General features: G+C 39.9%; 1 protein-coding gene across 2 annotated transcripts; it reads right to left on the bottom strand.

The window, feature by feature from the left end:
- Window positions 1-4,360: 4,360 nt before the first annotated feature.
- On the bottom strand, window positions 4,361-22,956 carry bcas1 (brain enriched myelin associated protein 1). Of its 2 annotated transcripts, XM_084365636.1 has the most exons (17): window positions 22,854-22,956; window positions 20,839-21,257; window positions 20,641-20,726; window positions 20,090-20,174; window positions 19,084-19,388; window positions 11,568-11,747; window positions 10,539-10,598; window positions 10,115-10,150; window positions 9,648-9,863; window positions 8,653-8,697; window positions 8,455-8,496; window positions 8,248-8,304; window positions 7,922-7,960; window positions 7,043-7,165; window positions 6,854-6,934; window positions 6,302-6,520; window positions 4,361-5,953 (listed from the first exon to the last, which is right to left on the bottom strand). In XM_084365636.1, exons 3-17 carry the CDS (start codon window positions 20,677-20,679, stop codon window positions 5,873-5,875), a joined length of 1,608 nt encoding a protein of 535 aa, XP_084221762.1. In that variant the 5' UTR covers window positions 20,680-20,726; window positions 20,839-21,257; window positions 22,854-22,956; the 3' UTR covers window positions 4,361-5,872. The 2 variants fall into 2 exon arrangements, with proteins under 2 accessions (XP_084221762.1, XP_084221763.1); XM_084365637.1 differs by lacking the exon at window positions 6,854-6,934.
- Window positions 22,957-22,959: the final 3 nt, after the last annotated feature.

The following is a 22,959-nucleotide window of genomic DNA, read 5'->3' as shown; positions in this document are numbered from 1 at the left end:
AATATTTATCTTTAATCATACATTATATTGCAGTAATTTCATTGGTATTCCTGCTCTGTTGTGGTAATGACAGCAACAAGTGGGCAAACATTGTTTACTTCTGACTGATTTAATTAACTTGGTCCCATTGTTTGACTTCATGCTAATGTGATTTCTCTTCCAAAAATCCTGCAAACTCGTCGTCCCAGATCTTGCGAGAAGAAGAATAAATGTATCCATCCAATAAAATCTAATTAAAGACAAAGTAGCATACTTTGAAAAAAAAAAAAACCAGAATGCGTGAATGAATGATTATGTATTCAGCAGACAGACAAGCCTGATAGGAACTGGATCAGCGAATAGGAGAAGGCTGTGGTGGCTTCTTTTTGTCTTGACGTGTCAGGAGCAGCTGACTGCATTGTTCTCCTCCAGATTCACAGCCCGGCTTCTTTCATAATCCCGGTGTCGCTCCTGAAAGACACTGATAATATATAATCTCCTTTCTCACCCCCAAGCCAGTCATGTTTATTCAGCGCAACCAGCTGTTGTGTTGTTGATCGTCAGAGAAATTTTTATCAGTCGGCAAAAGAATTCCCTTTTCTGAGTTCTGCACATGTTTGACATATTTGTGGTTCCCCGGTGAGGACAAATAGAAAAGATGGGGAGTCTCTTTGTTCTGCTGCTGGTGCAGCAGTGTCTGTATGGCCCCTATTTGAGTTTAATACTTAAAGGGGCGCTTTGTGTTTTGGAGAATAAATTCAAACTCAAAGAATTTTAATATTTACAATATCAATGAGGTAATAATACAAACTCAGGAATATTTATTTTTCCCATAACTGAATAAACAAGCTGCTCTCAGGGGAAAATAAGGTCCCAGAACACTGTTAGAAAGGTGGCAGGGTCCGCCACATATAAACAAAGTCAAACAGTGTGAGATTGTGTTGTTCTTTAAGGTCAGTTTGTTTATTCAGTTTATTCAGCTGTGAAAACAAAGACAGTTTGTTTATTTAGCATTTGCTCAGCAGTTATGGGGAAATAAAATAAAAAATAAAATGATAAATAAGTGAAAAACATGAGAAAATAAAATTGCTATAGTCAAATTCAATTGTTACTTTTTTGAGATTGGTTAACTCTTCTCTGATCATCAAATTAATGAAAAATTAATTTCCCTATAATGACTCTCCTGACCTTAATCCTCTGTCAGACATAAACTACACCGTCTAAGAACATAATCACATAAATATGTAATGTTTGAAAGTGGCAGATTAGGATTACCACACATCAATTTGGACAGATTTGCTCTGTATACGGACACAAAATAAATCTAAATAGTCTTACAGAGGGTGATCATGGACTTCATCATGCCAGTCCTAAAGATAAGTATCAATGAGTCTGAGGTTTGCCTAATATTATATGTTTTCTGGATTCATGACTAACTCATGCTCTACAAGAACATTTTTTAAAAAAAAACATTGTGACTCACATTTTCCATTGTCATTGTGTTTCTGTCGCAGCACAGTGCATGTTATCTTTGTCACGACAGCGAACTCTAACCTCTCTACTGTAACTTGTAAACAAACTTTTCAGGAAGCAACCCAACTACAGAAAAGGAAATGGAAGCATTAAACTGAACAGTTGCCTCAACCAGTTGTACACATTACAGTGTGTTTACAGGGGGAGGACTACTGCTACTACTTGAGGAAGCTGAATGTAATCTGATAAATTGCCTCCAGTAGTGTCACCCAGGGGCTACATTACCCTACATTGCATTGTGGGTAATGTAGGCAGAAAGAAAAAAAAGGTGGCGGCTCTGATTTTGCTGCCAAAAACTGTCCATAATGAGTCCAACAGTGTTTTAGGAGTTTAACGTTAGATCAGTTGACTGCTTTTCAAAACTTGACGCCTACATTAACCACAAAGCAACATAACTGCTAAGTGATGTCACGTGGTGGCAATTTATCAGATTACATGCAGCTTCCTCTGGAGCCACAAAAGGCTTTATGTTACTTTTTTCACATATGCAGTGGTGACTCACGAAACCTGTAAACACACTGTAGTGTGTAAAATATCTGGAGTAACCCTTTAAACATCTTAATTTACTAACAATAATAACTTAATTTAATAGCTTGTTTTCCTGTAACTGAGGTCAAAACGTGATCACATCTTTGATTTGAGTATCAAGCAGATATTTTATCACATAACTTTAATGTTTCAGTGTTTTGAATAGCATCAAACTAGCCCGAGTCATTTGTAGAATGTCTGGTATCCGACTGCTAATGCCTTTTGTCCCTCCAGCAGGATGTAACACTCCCCACACAAACCAACCTTAAATATCACTCGAGAGCATCTGCATCAGAATGCCTCCCTCACACACATGTGGCGCCTGCAGGACCTGCTGATTCACCCTCTGTTAACGTGAATGAGACTGTCCTGCAGAGGCAAGCTTGCCACCAATGCTTTTGCTATCAGATCGGAATCGGTGCTAACCGTCCTCTCACTGGTCCCCGGAGCTGTTTCACCCTGATGTTTCCCCACAGAACGGACCTGTTACTGGCGAGCAGTGCCGTGATGCACATTAGTGCTGACAGCAGGCCTCCTGTCAGGCCTCCCTACCCACTGTTCCCTTGTTCCACCCCCTCTGAGCTCAGAGCATTCACACAGTCACATTCATTGTCCTGGGATGAACTGCTGCAACGTGGTGGTCAAGCAGATCATGTGCAGTGTACAGTCGTTTTGCACTGTTAAATTCTGTTTTTATTTTAATAAGCCACCTCATTTTGGTCTGTTATTCTGCAGGAGGTGTTGACCAGCCCTCATGAAATTTGATTGCTTTCATAATTACGCACAAAAAGCCTTTCTTTAATCGCCTCCAATTCTGTCGCCCTGCATGTAGGGACATGCAGCTGTTATCTCTGCCTGCACCGTCTCTTTTTCGCGCCCAGATGCATAAAAGCCTGAGTGAATTTCTTCATAACGGCATCAGGAACTGGCGGTGGGGAGGTTCAGTGAGGGTAATATAAAGTTTTCATTTTAAAATAATGTTAAGTGTTTCTCATGATTTAATGTTTGGTAATGAACACGAAGCTCTTCGCACATACCAGCAATACACTTGGCAAAAAACCTCACACTGCATCTTAATTTGAAACAACCCTCAGGGGGAAGCGACAGACAATGGACCTCGTGTCTCATACGGTGCAAGAACTACCTCACTTTTTCTCCTTCAGTGCCACGGCAATTACTTTGATGCACAATTTAAAATGATCACACCTATTATGGAGGGTAATGCAAGAGGAGTGTGTCTCATTGATAACAAAGGAGCAGTGTGAGTTATGCCTCTGGGGGCCGCGACTCATCACTTAATGGTGGGTGAATGGTGGGTCTCAGACATTACTATCTAAAACACATCCTTCCAAAGACTTCACAGTCTGCTATCCATCATAGAAATTACATCATAAAAAGGTAAAAGAAGATTTGAGGGCTTCCTCTACCTGAAATATACAATTCCTTAGATCTTGTCTTACATCTTTTATCTCTAAGGTGTCTCGTGGAATCTAAAAAATGTCTAAATTAGTATTCATTGGTGATGTCCAGCAGTCATCTGTGTCTGTCAGCTACGAATGATGGCCTGCACCGCAACCAGGTCTGTCAGATAACTGTCTGTCACTTGTCTGTCAGCCACACAAGTAAATACTGTGAGGAGTGAGAGTCATGAGGCACAGAGGTGTATTTGCTTCTACACCCAACATTGCAAGTTATGACTCATGGGTCACACCTACATTGTGCTAACTAGCTCACAGGGTTGGTGCTTTAACTTGTGTGTATTAACATGATTTGGATGTCAATGGTGGAAATATTTCATGATGACTCTCTGCCTCTGGGTGTTTATTCTGTATATATTGCCAAACTATTGTCATTATTTTTACTTACACCTGCAGTTTGTTAATACTGAACACATCTCCAGGTGTTCATATTGTTTAGTTCAAGTGCCAGAACTGAAGCTTTATGGCGTGCCAAGGGCAATAGCTAGCACCCATCGTTAAAATGCAAAATGGTACCAGGATCCCTTAAAGTATAAGTTCATCCAAAAATGAAAATTCAGTAATTATCTAATGACGCCCATGCTACTTCAGTTGTTTTTGGAGAAGGCTGCAACGCTGTGTTGCTGTCAGGATTTTTTTGTGGACTCGGAAACTCCCCCTAACTTTCCATCAGCACAGGGTTGAGTGGATATTTCTGAATTTTCATTTATATGTGTACTGTTTCTTTAATTGGCTGAGTGTGATTCAGCCTGTCATGCTCAGATCATGAAAAACAATTAATTAGACAGATCTTTTGGATTACTTTAAATCTAAACGTGCAAATAAAGACAGGAGAAAACAAGTATCAGGAACATGACTTTTGTTTATTGTGTATTTGGTTTCACTGAAGACAGAGTGATGTCGTGTGAGACTCGTGAAGTAACAGACTAGTGCGTCATTCTTTATTTTAAAATTATGATCCTGTGAGTAATCCCCTTTTCTACTGAATGTATCTATAATCTAATTACATCTTTCCTGTAACTTTACCAGAATACAGTTACCTTTTGTTTGTATCCTGATTACATAATCTGGTTACATGCCTCATGGTGGGCCAGCGTTGGCCTGTGGGGCCCCAGTTTGTGCAGCCCTGGTTTAGTCTATATACATGCACATCACTCTGCACTTAACTGCTTTTTGCACCTCTGATTAGAGGCTAAATGTATTTTCTTTTCTCAGTACTCTGCACAATAACAACTGAATCTAATCTAATCTAGTCATATTTACTTCTTCTTGCTGAGTCACATATTCTTGCAGTTGCCCTTGATTACATTTCCCAACATCCTTGTAGTCCACGCTGATGAAGAACAAACAAATGTTGAAATATTTATTGTCTTCGAGATAGCCGAAGTTACACGCATACATACATATAGGCGAACAAAAAGCACGGTATTAATTGCACATATGCCAAACGACTAACACCATAAGACGTCCATTAAGTGACAGAACACAAAGTGCTGAAATCAAATTAAAAGCTCATCGACTGTGATTTATGACCACGGCAAAACGTACCTCAAGGACACATTTGCACAACGACACCATTCTGTCACCTCGGATGCGTTTTGTTAACACGAACATTTTTTACAATCAGCTCCCCACAGAACAGTAAAGATTGTGATTTTCCCCTTATGGCCCCAATACATGACTCTTAGTATATGTGCTTTAGTCTACATAGAGCTTACATAAAGTTAAAAAAATCTATAAGTGCCATTAGTTATATGGGCGTGCTCCTTTTATCACCGCTTTGAGGAGCCGTTATTTTGAATGTAAAATAAATTTAAGTATTATCATTTTCATATTAACCTTTGCATTGCTACAACTGCATGATTCCTCTGGTATGAACGGTAAAAAATAGAACCTATATGACGACGTGTTTTAACTGTTTTTGACAAATGAATTGCTAAAAGCGAAGCGTCGTACTGTCTGTAGCAGAAGCCCGGTGTGTTAGGTTGCAAGAAAAGAGAGAAGTCACATTAAATGTCTGTAGAAAAGTTTTCACACTTACATTGCTATACTTGTCAAGACATTTAAATGACCAAAAATATATATATATATATGTCTCAATAACCTCATGTTTAACCATCTCAAGTCACCACTTAGTCAACTTCCTGCCCTCTTTTCATTCTGTCGCACTTGCTGTTATCCTCTGAGTCACTTTTCCTTGGTATTTAAGCCGTAACAAAAACGAGAAATGCAGTTATTCATCGGGAGTTGAAATGGAGATGAGAAAAGAGAGAGACAGATAAAGATTGAGTAAGAGCACGGAAGAGAGAGAGAGGGGGAGTCTGTACAGGGAAATGTGAGTGTTGCTTTTGGTTTCATTTGGCCTTCTCAGCTGCTGGAGTCACAGTGACTGGCTCCGTCTGGACCCCGGCCTCTGAAGAGTTACGTCTCTGACCCTGAAATGAAAAGGGAATAAATAAAAAATCATAAATGTTTGTTCATTACAGCATCTGTTGCATTAGTCTTTTCATTAAAAAAGCCACGTAATCTCATGGAAGCCTCGTTTTTACAATGCTAATTGTGTGGAACAGTTTCTAACCTAAAAGTACCACCTAACTGTAAGTTTAACTGCAAAACCTTTCTCAGGATGTGTAACATGATGTGCACTGCACTGTGAATTAGGCCCCCACACCTTTAGTTACTCGCTGAGTATCTGCTGCCATCTAGTGGAGGTGAAGCTGCAACAATATTTACCAGGCAGGGCTGTTCACAATGAGAAGCAGGGAAAGAGATCCTCTCCTTACCAGACTTTTAAAGAACAAGTGAATGGAGTTCCTCTTCTCCAGTTTCTTGGGCACACTGGCTGCATCATCTCCAGCTTGGGGGGCCGCTGCAGCTGGTTTGTTATCGGCGGCCGCCTCTGACGACTTGGCCGCTGCTTTTGGTTCCTCCTTGGCTTTGGCTGCCTGACCTGCCTCTGCTGCTGCAGCTGGGGCGGGGGTCGCCTTTTTGGGATCAGCAGCCTGAAAGTGTTGTGACGCATAGTGGAAAACTGAATTATTTCAGTCCTACGGCAGCTGCACTGTTTTCTGTAATATCTCATGTGCTCAGATGGACTTTGAGATGACATCAGATGTCAAAGTGACATTAAAGTGACTGGTTGTTAGCATCCAGCGTGTCTTAGTGAAGGCAACATTATGTGAAATGACCACAGAAGCACTGATGTATTTTGTTATGATTCTAACAAATGGACAAAAAAAAATAATACTTAGAGCAGGTTTTAATTCCAGATGTAATTGATGAAATTACTCTGGTTAATGATGTCTCATCTCAAGAGGTCATTTTTCTGTATTTACCACTCCAGCTGTCCTCCTGAGGAGCCGAACTCCACTTGTGGAGGCCGCCTGGACTTTTGTAGTCATGTGGTCTAACAGTTCCTCAAATTCACACGAATCTGTTACTTTCTGTTCGCTACTTTCACCACAATTCACGCTAATGTATGATATTCTAAAGACCCATATAAGCGTAGGTGAAGAGGTCCTTACTTTAGGCTTGAAGAGAGTCAGGAAGGATGATTTTGAGGCTGGTTTCTTTTCTTCCTGAACAGCGGGTGGCGGCTCTGGCTTTGCAGCAGCCTCCAAGGTGCCTGCTTTTGAGGGATCCGCCTTCTTTAATCAAAAAAAAAGAAAGCAGAGCAGAGAATACATATCATGAGCTATTTATGCATTAAATGCATGACCATCATTGAAGCTGACAGGGTGTAGGAAGGAGCTGCTGTGAAGTAAAAGAAGAGGTAAAGGGAAGGGAAATATCCAGCGTCAGAGCAGAAAAGGAGGCAGACAAGTCTGATAAGAAGCGGCCCCTGTAAGAATAAAGAAGCCCACACCGTCATGCACGAAAAGTAAAGAAAGTTTTTGTCTGTAAAAGGAAAAGAAAGAAAGATAATAGGGAAGGAAATGTATCTCCATTGAAGATGAGACTCTTTTCCTGAAGAGGAATAGTTTGACACGTTGGGAAATGTGCTTATCTGAGAAGATCTGAGAAGGTTGATACCTGTTAAATATGATGCAGGAGATGGTTAGCCTATAAAGAATGGAAACGGGGGGTGGAAAACTAGCTTGGCTTTGTCCAAAAGTATTTAAATTCATAATATATTTTGTTATTTCAATCAATACAAAGTCATAATGGAAAGTTAAGGGGAAAAAAGCAGTGGTTTTATGGAATGTAATGTGTTTATTGGTGAGCTTTAGAGGTGCTGGTAGGCGGGTTTTGCTACCCAGGCTAGCTGTTTCCCCTTGATTCCATTCTTTATGCTAAGCTAGGCTAACCGGCTTTATACTTAACAGGCAAGATATGAGGGTGATTTGGATTTTCTAATCTAGTGTAACTCTCGGTAGATTTCCCAACGTGTCCTTTTAATTTACCTCATCTTCTACTACTGGCTGTGGTGCCTCTTCAACCATCTGCAGGAGAGGAAACATACGTGTTTTCCCATCGATTCAAATGTGATAAATCATCGGCTGACTCAAACAAACAGAAATAGCTGATACAATGTAAAATTAATCAAAACATGAAAAAAAAAAATCTTTTGTTTTAAAACAGCAAATGCCAAATTTCATGTGTGTTAATTGAAATGAATGAAAGGTCATATTTGGTGCAGCATAATAATTGGTACATCTGTTCTAACATCATGTCAGAGGCGCCTGCAGAGTGAAGAATTAATATCCTCGAGCGCTTCCTGCTCATTTACCTGCTCTTGCTTCACCACCTCCTCGGCTGTCTCATGAGCTTCAACACTTTTTTCACTCTGAGCAGATGCAAATGAATCAGAACATGTAAAAATAAAACTATGTAGCTGAGAGCGTGGAGATGTGATTCACTGTAATAAAGATCAAATGATTATTCCACTCCCTGAAAAAGAAAAACACCCAAGAGTGAGACCTCTCCTTTGATTTACCTGGACTTCTACAACTGGTTCTGGCACCTCCACTGGTGTCTCCTGCAGAGCAAAACTACTTTTTTTATTCTGAGATGCAAATTAGGATGGACATTTGAAAAAGCTGTAGTGAACTGTCTGTTATGAACATCCTTAAAAGACATTAGAATACATTTGTACAACATTTCCTGAGAGGAATGAGCGTACTCTCTGGTTTACCTGTACTTCTACTTCGACTGCAGGCTTTGGTGTGTCCTTGATTGTCTGCAGGACAGTGAAGGGGTTTTTGTTGTTAGTTGAAGCCAGCAAGACAGAAAGAACAAGCAGAGGAAAAGCTTTAATTATGAAGAGTTTAACATGTTAGCACGGTGAAGAATGCTGACTAATATAAACTGGTTAAAGGAATAGTTAGACATCTTGATGAGGGTTAGACGAGAAGATCAATACCACTCTCGTCTGTATGGAGCCAAAGTCAGGAAGTGATTAGCTTAGCTTAGCTTAGCTTAGCATAAAGACTGAAAGCAGGGGGAAACTATGAGCTTAACTCATGAATAATTGTTGTTAACATTGAGAAGAATTAACTGACAGCATAGATTAAACAAACTGTTAAGTTATAGGGGCTGCCTCTTTTCTAGTCTTTATGCTAAGCTAAGCTAATCGCCTCCGGACTTATGCTCCAAACTTTGCTCACAGTTACAAGAGTGGTATGGATCTTCTCATCATACTCCAGGCAAGTAAGCAAGCAGGCAGTGTTTTTCCCCGAATGTTGAAGTATTTTGATTAAATGAATCACTAATGAAATTTAAATGTTGGTAATATAATGTATCATGGAGAAATGGACAGTGGTAGAAACACTGGCGGTAATATGAGACTTTTTTCCAGTTTAAATACGACTTTACACAATTGCAGTTCCAATTTTTAAATGGCATTTTGTTCAGTTTCTTCCACCTCCAGACAAATCAGCTCTCGTTCGGTTAGTAACAGAATGAGCCGTGGTTAGTTTGAGGATACGATAATCTACTGTACCGCTGCTGCAGTCTTGGCTCCGCTTGCTGAAGCGCCCTTGCCTTTGGATGCCGTGAAGCCTAGCAGTACCTCGAATTCACATACAGTATGTTTCACTCTATAGTAGGTATATCTTAAGCACTGTGGAAGATGCACTCGCTGAGAGTCTACATAAATAACCATCCCACCCATGTTTGCAGTTTATTTACCTTTGGGCGGAAGAATTTGCTCAGAGCATCTTTGGTTGATTTTCCTTTTGAGGACTCGGGATCCTTCGCAGCGGCCTTTGGTTCTTCTTTCGGTGTGGGTTTTACAGGTTTGGCAGCTGCCTCTCCTTTGATTTCCATTTTCGGCGGCTCCGGAGGAGGTGGTGGTGGGATTGACATTCCTTTGGGTGCTGCAGGCGGCTCCGACACTTGTGCAACCTTTTCAAGAGAACATGTGTTAAAATAACGCTTTGCTGTGGAAAACCAACTGTCCACACAGACTCCTCTAACAGCAAATACTCTTTAAGATACACAAAGGAAATTTGAGGTGAGGTATGATCAGATAAATGCAAAGCAGTGATCATGTTTTCGTCTTTATAAATTATTTAAACTGAATTAATATTTAAAATGCAACATTAGCAAACAAATATCGCTACTGTTTCACAAATTTAAACACTTAATGTGCTCACAGTAGTAGTTGCCGCTGGTTGGGCCTCCTTCTGGGACTATGTGGCAGCAGAAAGAGGAAGCAGTTAGAGATGAAGTTAAACTGAAGCAAACAAATATCTACAAAAAGCAATCTTAAAAAATGAAATGGAGCCTCAGTTCAAGCAGAAACAGAAATTAACAGGAATGGATGCCAGCTTGCAACCTGCAAAAACTAAATTTCCCAAAAGAAATGGGAATATATAATTATGACTATATAATAAATATATTATCGGCTAGTTAAAAAATCAACCTGTAACATTACCGAGATCTCTCATAAAGCTTTGTAAACCAAAATAAGCACGATAGTAATCAAACAAGAACATGACAACCATTTGAAATAAACCCACAATGATTAATTAATCATGTTTTATATGTCATGTAATGCTTCATGATCATATGTTCAACCTGGTCTTTTGTGGCATCTGGAGTAGCTGCTTCCTTTTTGGTTGTTTTAGTGGGAGTCACCTGTGCAACAAGGGAAGGAGAAATGACCGTTCTCAATTAACTTTCATTCATGCAGCACAGAAAACAAGATTAAGAACAACCAAGCTTATCCTCCACATGTTAAATCTGTATGTATTATGTTAAGTTATATGACTGCAGTGTAAAACCTTGGGAATCATCAGCATATATAGCTGATGCAACAGGAACAGAAACTAAATTATTTAGATAAAACAGAAGCCTTTCATGAATGCAGACATAGGCCTTTATGATAAGCTAACCGAGGCACAGAGTGCACACTGAGGTCCCTGACAGAGCACATACAGTACATGCGCTGTCATTGTGACAGCCATTGTGCTCCGGAGATGGCGTAGGCCTGCCCTCGCTCTATCTTCACAAATCTCAACTTCCAACTGCACAGGCCTCCCTTGTGAGCTCACACTATGGGTTGAACAATAGGCCACCACATTCCCGCATGTTCAAAGACTTGATTAGCATGGGGCTAGGGCAATGGTAACTCTTTAAAACAGCATGAGTCCAAAAGACAGCACGATGATGAGGGAATACAATAGCTAGCTTGTCGTAGGTTTTCCATCAGGCTCTGTCATAATGGCAGATTTAGTTATGGATGCTTCCATTAAACTCACATTCCTCAACGCAGAATAAGAGGAATCGCACAAAATCAAATTTAGACACAGCGTCGTCACTGAATTTATCATCAGTGATCTCAACTTTATCAGGCAAATTACCGCCTTTCTTCAGTGAAGCTTACAGTAAAAATTAGAACACACATTAACTTAATTTTTGTTGTTTAATCAGCTGTTTTCCTTCAGTTATAGTTGAAGATAACAAGGGTTGATTTGTTTTTGCACTTCTTAATCACAGCAATTCCCCAGTTAATTTCACCCAAGCAATCTGATTTTACAAGAGAAGCAATTAGAAATATCAAGTCCACACGAAGCGCACTTAATTTCTAAAAATCGTGTCACTTACTAGTGTTTTGAAGAAGTTCATAACTGGATTCTCTTCTGGGTTACTGTCCTCTTGGTCGTCCGCAGGATCACTGTTTCCGTCTTCAGTTTCAGGAGCTTTTTCTTCCTCTGGACCCTGGCCTGGAGTCACACTTTCCGGCTCCGGTAATGACTCTGCTTCTTGCTTTAGGTTAGCTGTCTCCTATAACACCATCACAAAGAATCAGCCTTTGAGAATTATGTTAGAGCAGCGGCGCTGATACGCAAGCAGTGAGTGTCTTAATCGCAGCATTGAGATGGGAGCACAATTCCAACCATGCCTCTGCCTACTCGGGGCATTGTCAACAATCACCCTTTTATTAATGTGTGTGTCCCACCCCTCACTCATTGATATTCAACAATGTGTGAGAGTTATGCCCTGAGAAATGTCAGGAAACTCAAATACCTTGCTGTGTCCTGATGGTAAATATCTTTAAACTGAGCAAACCTGACTTTAGGATCATTTTTACTGAATCTGTTTACTGCAGTTTTCAGAAGAACACTTTAGATTGTGGGACACATATTAACCATTTACTACTGGATTACTAGCATGCATAGTAGTAGTATATTGACTCATTATTAGTCATTATAAAGCACTTATTAATGCCTTATTCTACAACTCCTAGGACTTTAAGGAGGACTTTTTCTTAAATAAGGAAGGAAGTTGTTAGACCTTGCATGGGCCTTATAAGGTGGCAGTACCACAAGAATAGCTACTCTCCTTTAAGGGAGCACTATGTAGTTTTTAGGGAATCATTAGAGAAAAGATCTTCATTGACTGATTTTTATGCCCACACAAACTAAACAAGCAAACTCTTTGTTTTCATGACTGAATAAACTGAACAAACAGACTGACCTTAGAGGACAACACAGTTTCATACTTCATACCTGCTTCGGGGACCTTATTTTCCTCTGAGAACAGCTCATGGAAATAACTAATATTTCAGAGTTTGTATTATTACCTCATCAATATTGTAAATATTAAAACTATGCGTTTTAACCTCTTCTCCAAAACGACATAGTTCCCCTTTAATAGCACCTAATAAATATTGTCCATTGTTACGCAATGAAACACAAAACTACCAAGGTTAACAGTGTCTATATAACTCTAAATAACTCAATAATATAACTGGGTTGTGGTTCATGCGCAACAACCTCCCACATTACTATCAGTAAGTGGTAGTCAGGAGGTTATTGAGGGGCAACTCTTAGGTAATGGCCTAGTAGTTAGAGAATATGTTTATGCAGAATAAGGCATGACTAAGCACTTTATAATGCCTAATACAGAGCTTATATGTGATTTCTATGCAGTCTTATAAGCAACTTGTAAATAGTTAAAGGGTAACTCTACAGTGTGTTAACAGGTCTTGTGGAGAACTACTGCATCTGTTAAAAACGTAGTATAAAGCCTTTTGTGGCTCCAGAGGAAGCTGCATGCAATCTGATAAATTGCTTCCAGTGATGTCACTCAGTAGCCAAATTGCATTGTGGGTAATGTAGGCTAGAGGGTTTGAAAAGTAAGAAGAATGTGTTGAATAACAAAGATGATATCACTTGATTTGTTTTTAAACTGTCCAGCAATGTCCAACAGTGTTTCAGAGTGTAATTCTGTCTACATTACCCACAATGCAACTTTTTGACTGACATCACTGGACAGTATTTAACAGATTACATGCAGCTTCCTCTGGAGCCACAAAAAGCTTTATACTGCTTTTTTACATTTTTTTAATTTACTACATATACAATAGTACCCTCTAAGACATGAAAACACACTTTAATTTTAGAATTAAAGTGTGAGCTACCCTTTAATATTGTTCCCTAACATAAATTGTTACCCAGTTTTCAAGTGTGGCCTTACTAAAATGTCATATTCCTTTTTAAAGTCACTACTATTTCCTACTAAAAACTGACACAAAGAATGTGAATAAATCATGTAAAAAAAAAAAATTTCAGTGTTTTCATTTGTCATTTTATTGGAAAATGTTTAAATACTTTAAGGTTTTTCTGTTGATGATATATATATAAAAAGAGGCACTCTGCAGTATTATAAAACAAAAATCATTTCACAATCCATATCAATTAAACACATGATATCCTAAAGAGGTAGACCAATATTTTTCTAAACACAAACTATGTCAGACAATACCTTCAACATTTCACTGCTGTTCTTCCTTTGGGGCTACTTGAATGGTAAAAGTAATACTGCATCCTAGGAAAGACATCTTTAAACCATCAAGCCTATATGGTGATTCTTCAACAATGGACGTACACGCTGACTGCAACCTGACAAGTAAAGTTTCCATGTCTGTACTTGTGATGGGCGTATCGTCAGTCATCTGTACCCTTCGTGTTGAACCTGTCGAGTTCACGCCTGAAATATTGTCCACCTTCTCTTCAGTGTCTCCTTCTGTGATGATCTTTGGTGCTACCTCGCCTGAAATCACAAACTGAGCTGCAACATCTTCTGTAATGATTTCCTCTACGATGGTCTCAAGAACTGCATCAAAACACTCCGCTACAGACTCATTTGAAGTGGCATTTTGAGAATCTTCAGCGTTCTTGTCAACAGCAGCTAAAATGTCACGATAATTAAATGATTCTTGGATTGTCTCCTCTGTTAGTTCTTCATCGGTTGTCTCAATGATTACCACTAGCAGTTGTGGCTCAAGAAGGCTCACACTCTCTTCCACAGGCTCCTCAGAAAATACATGACTGGTAGCAGTTGGTTCTTCTACAGCAACCAAAGATGGGGTGACGTTCTCCTCCAAGACTTCTTGAAGTGAAGCACGAGGCTCAGACTCTCCGATGGCGTCCGCTTGTGGCATATCTGCAGGTTCCTCAACTATGTTCTCTGAAAACACTTCAACAACTGATTCTAGTATGTTTTTGAACACCTCGGTGGTTGCATCTTCTTCACAGGGGCTTGGATTCTCTTCTACAGGTTCCTCTGAGATTGCAGGGATTTGTTTGGGTCTTTCAGCTTGTGTCAAACCATCTGCAGATACTTCAGTTTTTTCATCAACTGGTTCATCAGACCTGACATCCCTGATGACTCCTCCTTCAGTAGATGATTCTTGACCAGTTGTATCTTCCTCAACTCTTTCTGACTCTGTTGTAATTTCATTTGATAAAACTTTGGTTGATTCTTCATCCATCTTCTCAGCAATTGACTCACTTGGCTCCTCTGGAATAGAAAAGTTTGATTCTTGTTCTCCAGAAAGGGGCATGAAGGGTGTTGAAGCAAGGACCTCTTCTTTCAGGCAAATTGCATTATCTAGAGCATACTCCTGAGGAGTGATGGCACCCTCTGTAATGATTTCTTCTACAATGGTCTGAAGAACAGCTTCAAGACACTCTGCTACGGCCTCATCTGAGGTGGCAATATGGGAATCTTCAGTTTTCTCATCAGCGACAGCTAAAAGGTCACCAGAGTTATCTGATTCACAAACTTTACCTCCTTGTTTCTGGATTACAACCAGCACTCGGTGCTCAAGAAGGCTCACATTCTCCAAAATGGGCTCCCCAGAAATGACGGGACTGGAATCAGTTTGTTCTTTGAGAACAACAAGACCTTGGGTAACTTTCTCTTCTACAAGTTCTCCTCGGACTGGAAAGCGAGGTTTAGACTCTCCTGTGGCGTCCATCTGTGACACATCTGTGGGTTTCTCAACCTTGTTTTCAGTGACTACAAGCTTCTCTGAATTCACTTCACTAACTGATTCTACTATGTTCTCCATCACCTCAGTGGTTACATCTTCTCCACAGGGGCTTGGATTCTCTTCCGCAGGTTCCTCTGAGATTACAGGAATTTGTTTGGGTGGTTCAGCTTGTGCCACAACATATTCAGATACTTCAGTTTTTTCTTCAACATGTTCAGTAGAACTAGCAATCTGGGTAACTTCTTCTTCACTGGATGATGTTTGAACAGTTGTGTCCTCCTCAACACTTTCTGGCTCTGTTGCTTCTTCCTTCATCACCTCCTCAGTTGTCTCTCTTGACTCCTCTGGAATGATAGGGTTTGCTTCTCGTTCTCCAGAGAGGGGCACGAAAGGTCTTGCAGCAATGACCTCGTCTTCCAGGGTAATGCCATTATCTACTGCAGGCTTCTGAGGAGCGATGGCATCTTCTGTAATGATTTCCTCTATGATGGTCTCAAGAACAGCCTCAACACACTCTGCTACAGTCTCATCTGAAGTGGCAATTTGAGAATCTTCAGAGTTCTCATCAATGGCTGCTACAACATCACCAGAATCATCTGATTCATGGATTAGCTCCACTGTAACTTCATCTTCAATTGTCTTCAGGATTACCACTCGCACTTGTGGTTCAAGAGGGCTCACACTCTCCTCCAAAGGCTCCTCAGAAATAACATGACTGGAATCAGTTGGTTCTTCAACAGGAGCCAAAGATGGGGCAACATTCTCCTCTACAAGTCCTTCTTGGAGTGAAACGCAAGGCTCAGACTCTCCAGTAGCGTCCGTCTGTGGCACATCTGCAGATGCCTCATTGATGTTTTCAGTGACCACAAGCCTCTCTGAAATCGCTTCAACAACTGATTCTAGTATGTTCACCAACACCTCAGTGGTTGCATCTTCTTCACATGGGCTTGGATTCTCTTTTGCAGGTTCCTCTGAGATTACAGCTTCTTCATTCATCTCCTTAGCCGCTGTCTCAACTGGCTCCTCTGGAATGGAAACATTTGCTTGTCGTTCTCCAGAAAGGGGCACAAAAGTTGATGCAGCGATGACCTCTTCTTCCAACAGGGAGCCATTATCCACTGCAGGCTCCTGATGAGTGATGGCACAAAGGTCGAGATCTTGAGAGAGGGCATCAATTGCTGCTTCTGGTATCATCTCAGCATCTTCTTTGACAATGACAGACCTTGGTTCTGCTTCTTCAACTGTTTCTGGTCCCTCATCAGCTGTCACACCTTTGCAAACCTCAGTTTTCTCATCTGAAATAACAACTTCTGGAGAGGACTCAGGCTCGACCTCATCAACAGGAGTATTTAAAGCATCTTGGGGAAGTTCCTCAGTGGTGATAAGCTCATTGGAAGGAGCCTCCACAATGATTACTCCTTCACACATTCCTGATACATCCTCGACCACAACAGCCTCATCAGTGGTGACTCCTTTATGGGAAGATTTCTCGATAATTATAATTTTAGGCACAAGAGGGACAGAAAGTTCTCTTTCAGGCATCTCTTTGTGTGCAGCTGGAGGATTTGGCTCCTCACAAACAACCTCTGAGGTTATTTCCATCACCGTAGTCACTTCGTCCAGGGAGGGAACACCATTTGCTTTCTCGGCCTCAGGAGTGACAGCATTGGTTTTTGGTTCAGTGGTTTCAATCAGCACTGCATCAGCTGATATGTCTCTGGCTCCTTCACTATTGCCTTCGGTAATTACTTCATCCACACCTGGCTCCAACGTGTTTACAGCAGCAAAGTCAGTGGATTCAGAAAAAGCAGCGAAAACCGCCTCAACACAATCTGCCACCACTTTCGGAAGGCTGGAGATCTCCATTGTCACAGTTTCCTCAAAAATGTCAACAGTTTCACCCTCTTTAATGGATTCTGGCTCTGCAGCAACTTCCGGCTCGGTTTCTTGAACTCTCTCTTCCTCAGGATTGTAGTTATGGATGTGAGTGATTTCAAAATTGTCGGTAACTTCCACCCGCTCCGCTCTGAACACTATATTCTCATATATATTGTTCTCCATGACGACCTCTTCAATGGTGATCCCAGCTGTCCGGGTCTCTCGGGGTTCCTCATCAGCAGTCTCTTCAACCGCTTCTTCAGCAATGACAACAGATTCATTTAGTTGATCTTCTTCAGTTGCTGCGACAACCTCTTCCACTGGGCCCTCGGTATTAGTGGTTGCATCATCATCACCGTCTTCACCAGTTTGCGTTGAAATATTTGCTTCGGCCTTTCTGTCCGTTTGCGTTGACATTTCAGCTTTGTGACACGGACATTCACAGTCCTCCCTGTGCTCAGCAACGATCATGGCGGCAGCTTCGTCTCCACTTGAGCCCGACTCCTTTATCATAAAAATCAACATTCATGTTTAGTTCAAATATAGTTGCACAGCAATTCGGGATTCCTATGACAACCATGTGCTTGATCACACTGTGACTGAGTCAGATAAAAAAACAAACAAACAAACAAACAAACAAACAGACAAACAAAAAAACCTCTACATTGTAATGCCTACAGTGAGTACCTAATTTAAACCAGTTTTTAAGTTGTGTCACAGAGGTTTTAATTATATAACTCTGTAACTGGTTGTGTTGTTGTATTGGATTGCTTTATTTTTTAATGTATTTTCTGCTCCATATATTTACAGTAACACTTTTCAATCATCCTGACCAATACTAAACACAAAAAAGCTGAAACTAATATTAAAATCTGACGCTTCAGAACCACTTTAAGTCACATCTGAAGTCTTTGAGCTAACAATGACTAAATATTTTTAAGTCAGGTGTGTTGCAGTGCATTATGGGATGTGAGGATGTTTCGATGGGGGTTTGTTTCTCAGTTATGTCATCGTTTCATGTTTACAGAAAGTTTTTATTTCTCTTTTTTGCTATATGTTCATGGAAGGGTTTATATACAGCTATGAAAATCGAATCTAAATTCAAGTGACTTCAGAAAAGTGGCAGGAAGATTGTTTTAGAGATTATTATTATTATACTATTAGTAAAAACACAAAGGATAAAACTGGTATTTTTCTATGTCAACAAATCCCATCAAAAGACAAAAACCAACAAGGATTTCTGACTTCCCTTCCCTCCTGTCTTTAGCACTTAGCCTGAAGATATACATTTTTTTAAATGGCTCAAAAATATTGTTTTTTATTTATTTTTTGTTTTTTTAAAAGGCTAAATCTTTTTAAAAAAAAAAAACAGCTGCATGTGTTGGAGACACATTCAAACCTCGGTAACACTTCAGTGTACAGGTCTGGACATTTCCAGACTAACTACCAAGCGACATACTTGAAATTTCTTTGAAATAACCTCAATTTATCACAATAATTACCTAAAATTTTACTGGAAATTATCCTAGTATTGTTTGATTATAACATTCAGATATAATCCAATAAGCACTTAATAAGTATCTGAAATTTCTTCTTAACTTCTGCTGATCATGCCATTTTTGGGGCAAAAGAATTGGTTATTAATAAATAATACTGGGGTAATTTCCATTACAATATGAGTCAATTTAATTTCACAGACATTTCAAATATGTTACTTGGTAATGTCCACCTGCTTACCATGTGAAGGGAGTGTGACCTGAGTGTCTTATCTAATGGATTTTTCTGGCAACAGGACAGAACAAGAACAATGAAGCTCTGAGGCACAGAGGTGATCTCTATCAGGATTTTGCAGGCAGCATCTGTTAGAATCGATTAATTGTTGTTTGCTTGAAAAAAAAATTAGAGCATAGTTCATATTAATGTGTGATTAAAAAATCAGCATACAGTAAAGAGTGCACTCACCGGCTGTGGATCAGCAGCAGGAGGACTTGCATCCATCTGATCTTCACCTGACTTCTCTTTTTCTTGAACACTCTTGACATCAGCTGCTTTCTTTTTGAACATCTTGCCGAAAAGACGACCTTTTTCCTCTTTACTTTTCTTGACCTCCTCCTTCTGGATGGTGGGTTCAGGGATTTCAGAAATGACCACAGCCTCGACATGTTGACACTGTGTTTCGACTACAACATAATCAGGCTCGGTTGATTCAGTGAAATGGTTTAAGGAGGGGGTCCCGCCATTCTGCTGGATTACTGTCTCACCTTTAACTGCAAAAAAGAAGAGCCCCTTTTTGAAATGTGAACAGAATAGTTGCACTTATTCTCAGTATTCTCACGTAGGAGATCTGTTATCACAAAACCTGAATTGCTAGTTTTCATTTATAGGTCAGATTACACTGTGTAAATATTCTTCATATCACCAAATGTAACTGACAAACTGAAGTCCAAAGACGTTCACAGTTGTCACTTTGCATGCGACACTAAACTCGTGCATGGTTGTGCAATGCATCATCCAGTAAATATGGGCCAGTCGACGTGAGAAAGTGACATTATCTTTATCTCCAGCGTCAACATTAGCTGTTAGACAAACTCGAGCGGCAGCGGGAATCCTTGTCACTGCAGAGGCACACCGTGACAGGATAAACAGTTGCTTCTATCAATGTCTTAGACTACGCCTATAGTTTACATTGGAAGACTCCAGACATTGTCCAGCTGGGAGTCACTGTGTTTACAGAGCATTACAGGAGTCCAAAGGACTGAGCCAACATGGACATAGAAAGATCTGACATGCGATATTTTCCCATCAGACAGGACACGACAAAATAAAAGAACAGTTAAAATAAGTCAGATCTGCACTTATCGTTAGGTTCAGGCTCAGAATGAAAGAATTTGACAGTGACGCTGTTTGGATTTATATGTCACACATTAACACCAAATGATTTTACAGTTAACATGATCGTGTGACTCACCATCGATCTCTAATCCGTTGGATGTGACGTTTGCAGAGAGGACGTTCACGGATCCGTTTTCATGCTTCTCAGGAATCGTCCCATTCTATAAAACATAGTTTAACAACTAGTGTTGTCAAAAGTACTGAAATATCAATACATATCAATACTTTTTTTTTTTTTTTACTTTTTTGGAGTATCAATACTTTAGTTTACGCTCTCCTTAGTCTCACCTTGTCAGAAAGTAAATTAACTAAGATGCTGTTGCTCTTAACACACTTTAAACAAGACTTAATATGTTTTCCCCCCAAAGTCGTGTCAATCTTCTCCTGTGGTGTCAAAAATGATATTGAACATTTATATATTCAAGGTATAGTGTAAAGGTTAGAAACGTCAGTATCATGACAATGCTAATGATAATAATGCTCCATGTTGGCTACATTTGAATAGAGATAGCCCTGAACAATCCAAACCTTTAGTCCAAGACAGACTTTGCGACGTGCGTCTCGCTCCTGCTTCAGAAGCAACGTGTATGGCATTACAGGTGTGTTGTGTAACTCCTATCATGTTACCTGAGTAGCCTCTTTGTTCTTGGAGTTCTCATTTCCCATTTTTCCCAGTTGAGCCCTACAGACACAGGCGTTCAGCTCCGGTTCAACTGAAAGAAATTAAACAGAAAAAAAACCAAAACAGAAACATACTTTTGTTTAGCTGTAGTTTAAAAGCAGAGATACTCTGTCTTAACTTCACGTATCATTCAAATATCTTACCTTGTCACACTTCTCTGCAGGTTAAGAGAGTGATATCCTCCTTAAGAAAAAAAATATGTCTGTCACTCTGTCAGTGAGATGGATTTGCTGCTCCTGCCCAACTGTGTATATAGCCTATTGTTAACAGGCTACTTTATGTGTGCTTTAAAAATGGGTGGGACTGTTTTCAGGTAATCATTGGATTTCCTCCAGTGCACAGCCCGCCGTCCGCCCAACACAGTGTCAGTGCCCTTTAGCAAAGGCACATGATTAGCTCATGGTAATCTCTCTTGTCTGAAAATGCCCCGACGACATCAGAATGAAGTTACACTCCACTCAGTCACACTATGATAAGGCGGTGCAGCGCAGTGTTTGTTGACAGATGTAGCTGGGATGTAGCAGGATGTGCATTAAGGATATTGGCCTGGCACGCCTTCACACTGTCAAAACAAAAATAATTATGTTAGCACTTAGTAACCTGGTTATTTTGGTTTTTGAAGGGAAAACTTTCAAAGCATATCAAAGCATGTTGATCAAGGATTTTTTTAAAGGAGCACTATGTAGTTTTTTTTATGCCTAAACAAACTATATAAACAAACTCTCTGTGTTTTCATGACTGAATAAACTGAATAAACAAACTGACTTTAAAGAACAACACAATTTCATGCTGTTCTACTTTGTTTATATGTGGCGAACCCTGCCACTGTTCTAGCTTCAAACAGTGTTCTGGGACCTTATTTCCTTGTTTATTCAGCTATGGAAAAAATAAATATTTCTTATTTGTATTATTACCTCCTTGATATTATAAATATTAAAATTCTCAGATTGAATTTCACCATAACTACATAGTGTCCCTTTAAAGATTCAGATTCAGAGTTTATTGATAATAATGACTTATAATATCAGCTGTTTTGCTTTGATATTATCTCATTTAAGAAGCGTTTTTTGTGTTGCAAAGAATGAGTATCTGCTTCATTATCACAGTTAATCAGGACAAACAAAGAGCTCTGTAATTGAATCATCTGTCTTTAAAGGCTCCCACTGAGTCGTGTCAATTCGGCTGTCTTTAAACACTTCCACACTGTCTTTGAGGGGGCGCGTCAATGCATCAGTACAAATGGGCGCCATTTAAGAGACGTTCAGGGATCAAAGGCAAGCTAACTTTAGTTCATCAGCTGATCTCTTCCTTCTTTTGTTTCTCACATCTTTACTGATAATTTGTTCCTTTTGTAAGCTGACAAAAAGCTCCTTAACACTCATTTAGTTTTATTCTTCAGAGCCTCTAAGAATTTAAGCTTATTCGTGCAAATCGAAGCACAAACTGATCCGATTGCGTTTCACCGTAAACAACAGCAGATAAAAGATTGTGTTTATAAATGTGCAGCGCTTATCGGATGCATTATGACAGGGCTTGGAATCCACAAGCACAATGTCCCGATTGTAGCCTATAGCCTGCACATTGAGGTGGGAGTTGGATTCCCCCTGGTTGGGACTGTGCACTTCTGACTTCATGCAAAAGGGCCTGCAGCTGAGAGACCTCAAGCAAACTCTTTATGATGTACCAACGCGTGGCAGCCCACTAGCTTTAATAGTGACAAAAACACAAAAAGGCCACGAGTTGGAGGGAATAACAGATCAGACAGTTAAACTGAGGTCAGAATGATCTCTCAAGGTTATATCCAGCTGCACAACATCACATACCCCTTTCTGTGTTGTGGCATTAGACCCATTTATAGCTTCTGCAGCCGCTCTGAATCAGATTAAACTTGCTCCAGCTTTGCAGATGAATTTATGCAAATATTTGATCTTGGGTGCAGTACTGTTTGCTGGAGAAATATTTACAGAGCAGCAGTTCCGGTTTAATATAATAACTAGTTTGACATATTGTGAGCAGTGCTGCACATTTTGTCTTGAGATGAATAATTACACAGGATGAATTCTCACTTATGGAGAAAAAGGATAAAAACATGTTGGCTGAGTGTGTGAAGCAGACTCATGTTCAGGGTCATACTGTATTTGAGGCCATGATACATTACCTGATTTGTTTTTAAAGCATGTGTTGGATCGATCGACGCCCAAAGTGTGCTATTAAATGGAGAAAAACTGACTAAATTAAGTTTAATACTTGTATTTAAGGTGAAA

This window comes from Pagrus pagrus, assembly GCF_965226575.1.
Source record: "Pagrus pagrus genome assembly, chromosome: 11".
Lineage (NCBI taxonomy): Eukaryota > Metazoa > Chordata > Actinopteri > Spariformes > Sparidae > Pagrus > Pagrus pagrus.
This window is presented reverse-complemented; position numbering and strand designations above follow the sequence as displayed.

What these genes read in the sequence shown, in the direction of transcription:
- bcas1 (XM_084365636.1), bottom strand. Translation starts at nt 20,679, where the DNA reads ATGGGAAATGAGAACTCCAAGAACAAAGAGGCTACTCAG. An exon ending in CTGCTGCTGATCCACAGCCG is followed by an intron (nt 11,748 to 19,083) that starts GTGAGTGCACTC and finishes ATGGTGTTATAG; the next exon opens with GAGACAGCTAACCTAAAGCA. An exon ending in ACTTGTTCTTTAAAAGTCTG is followed by an intron (nt 5,954 to 6,301) that starts GTAAGGAGAGGA and finishes TTTTCATTTCAG; the next exon opens with GGTCAGAGACGTAACTCTTC.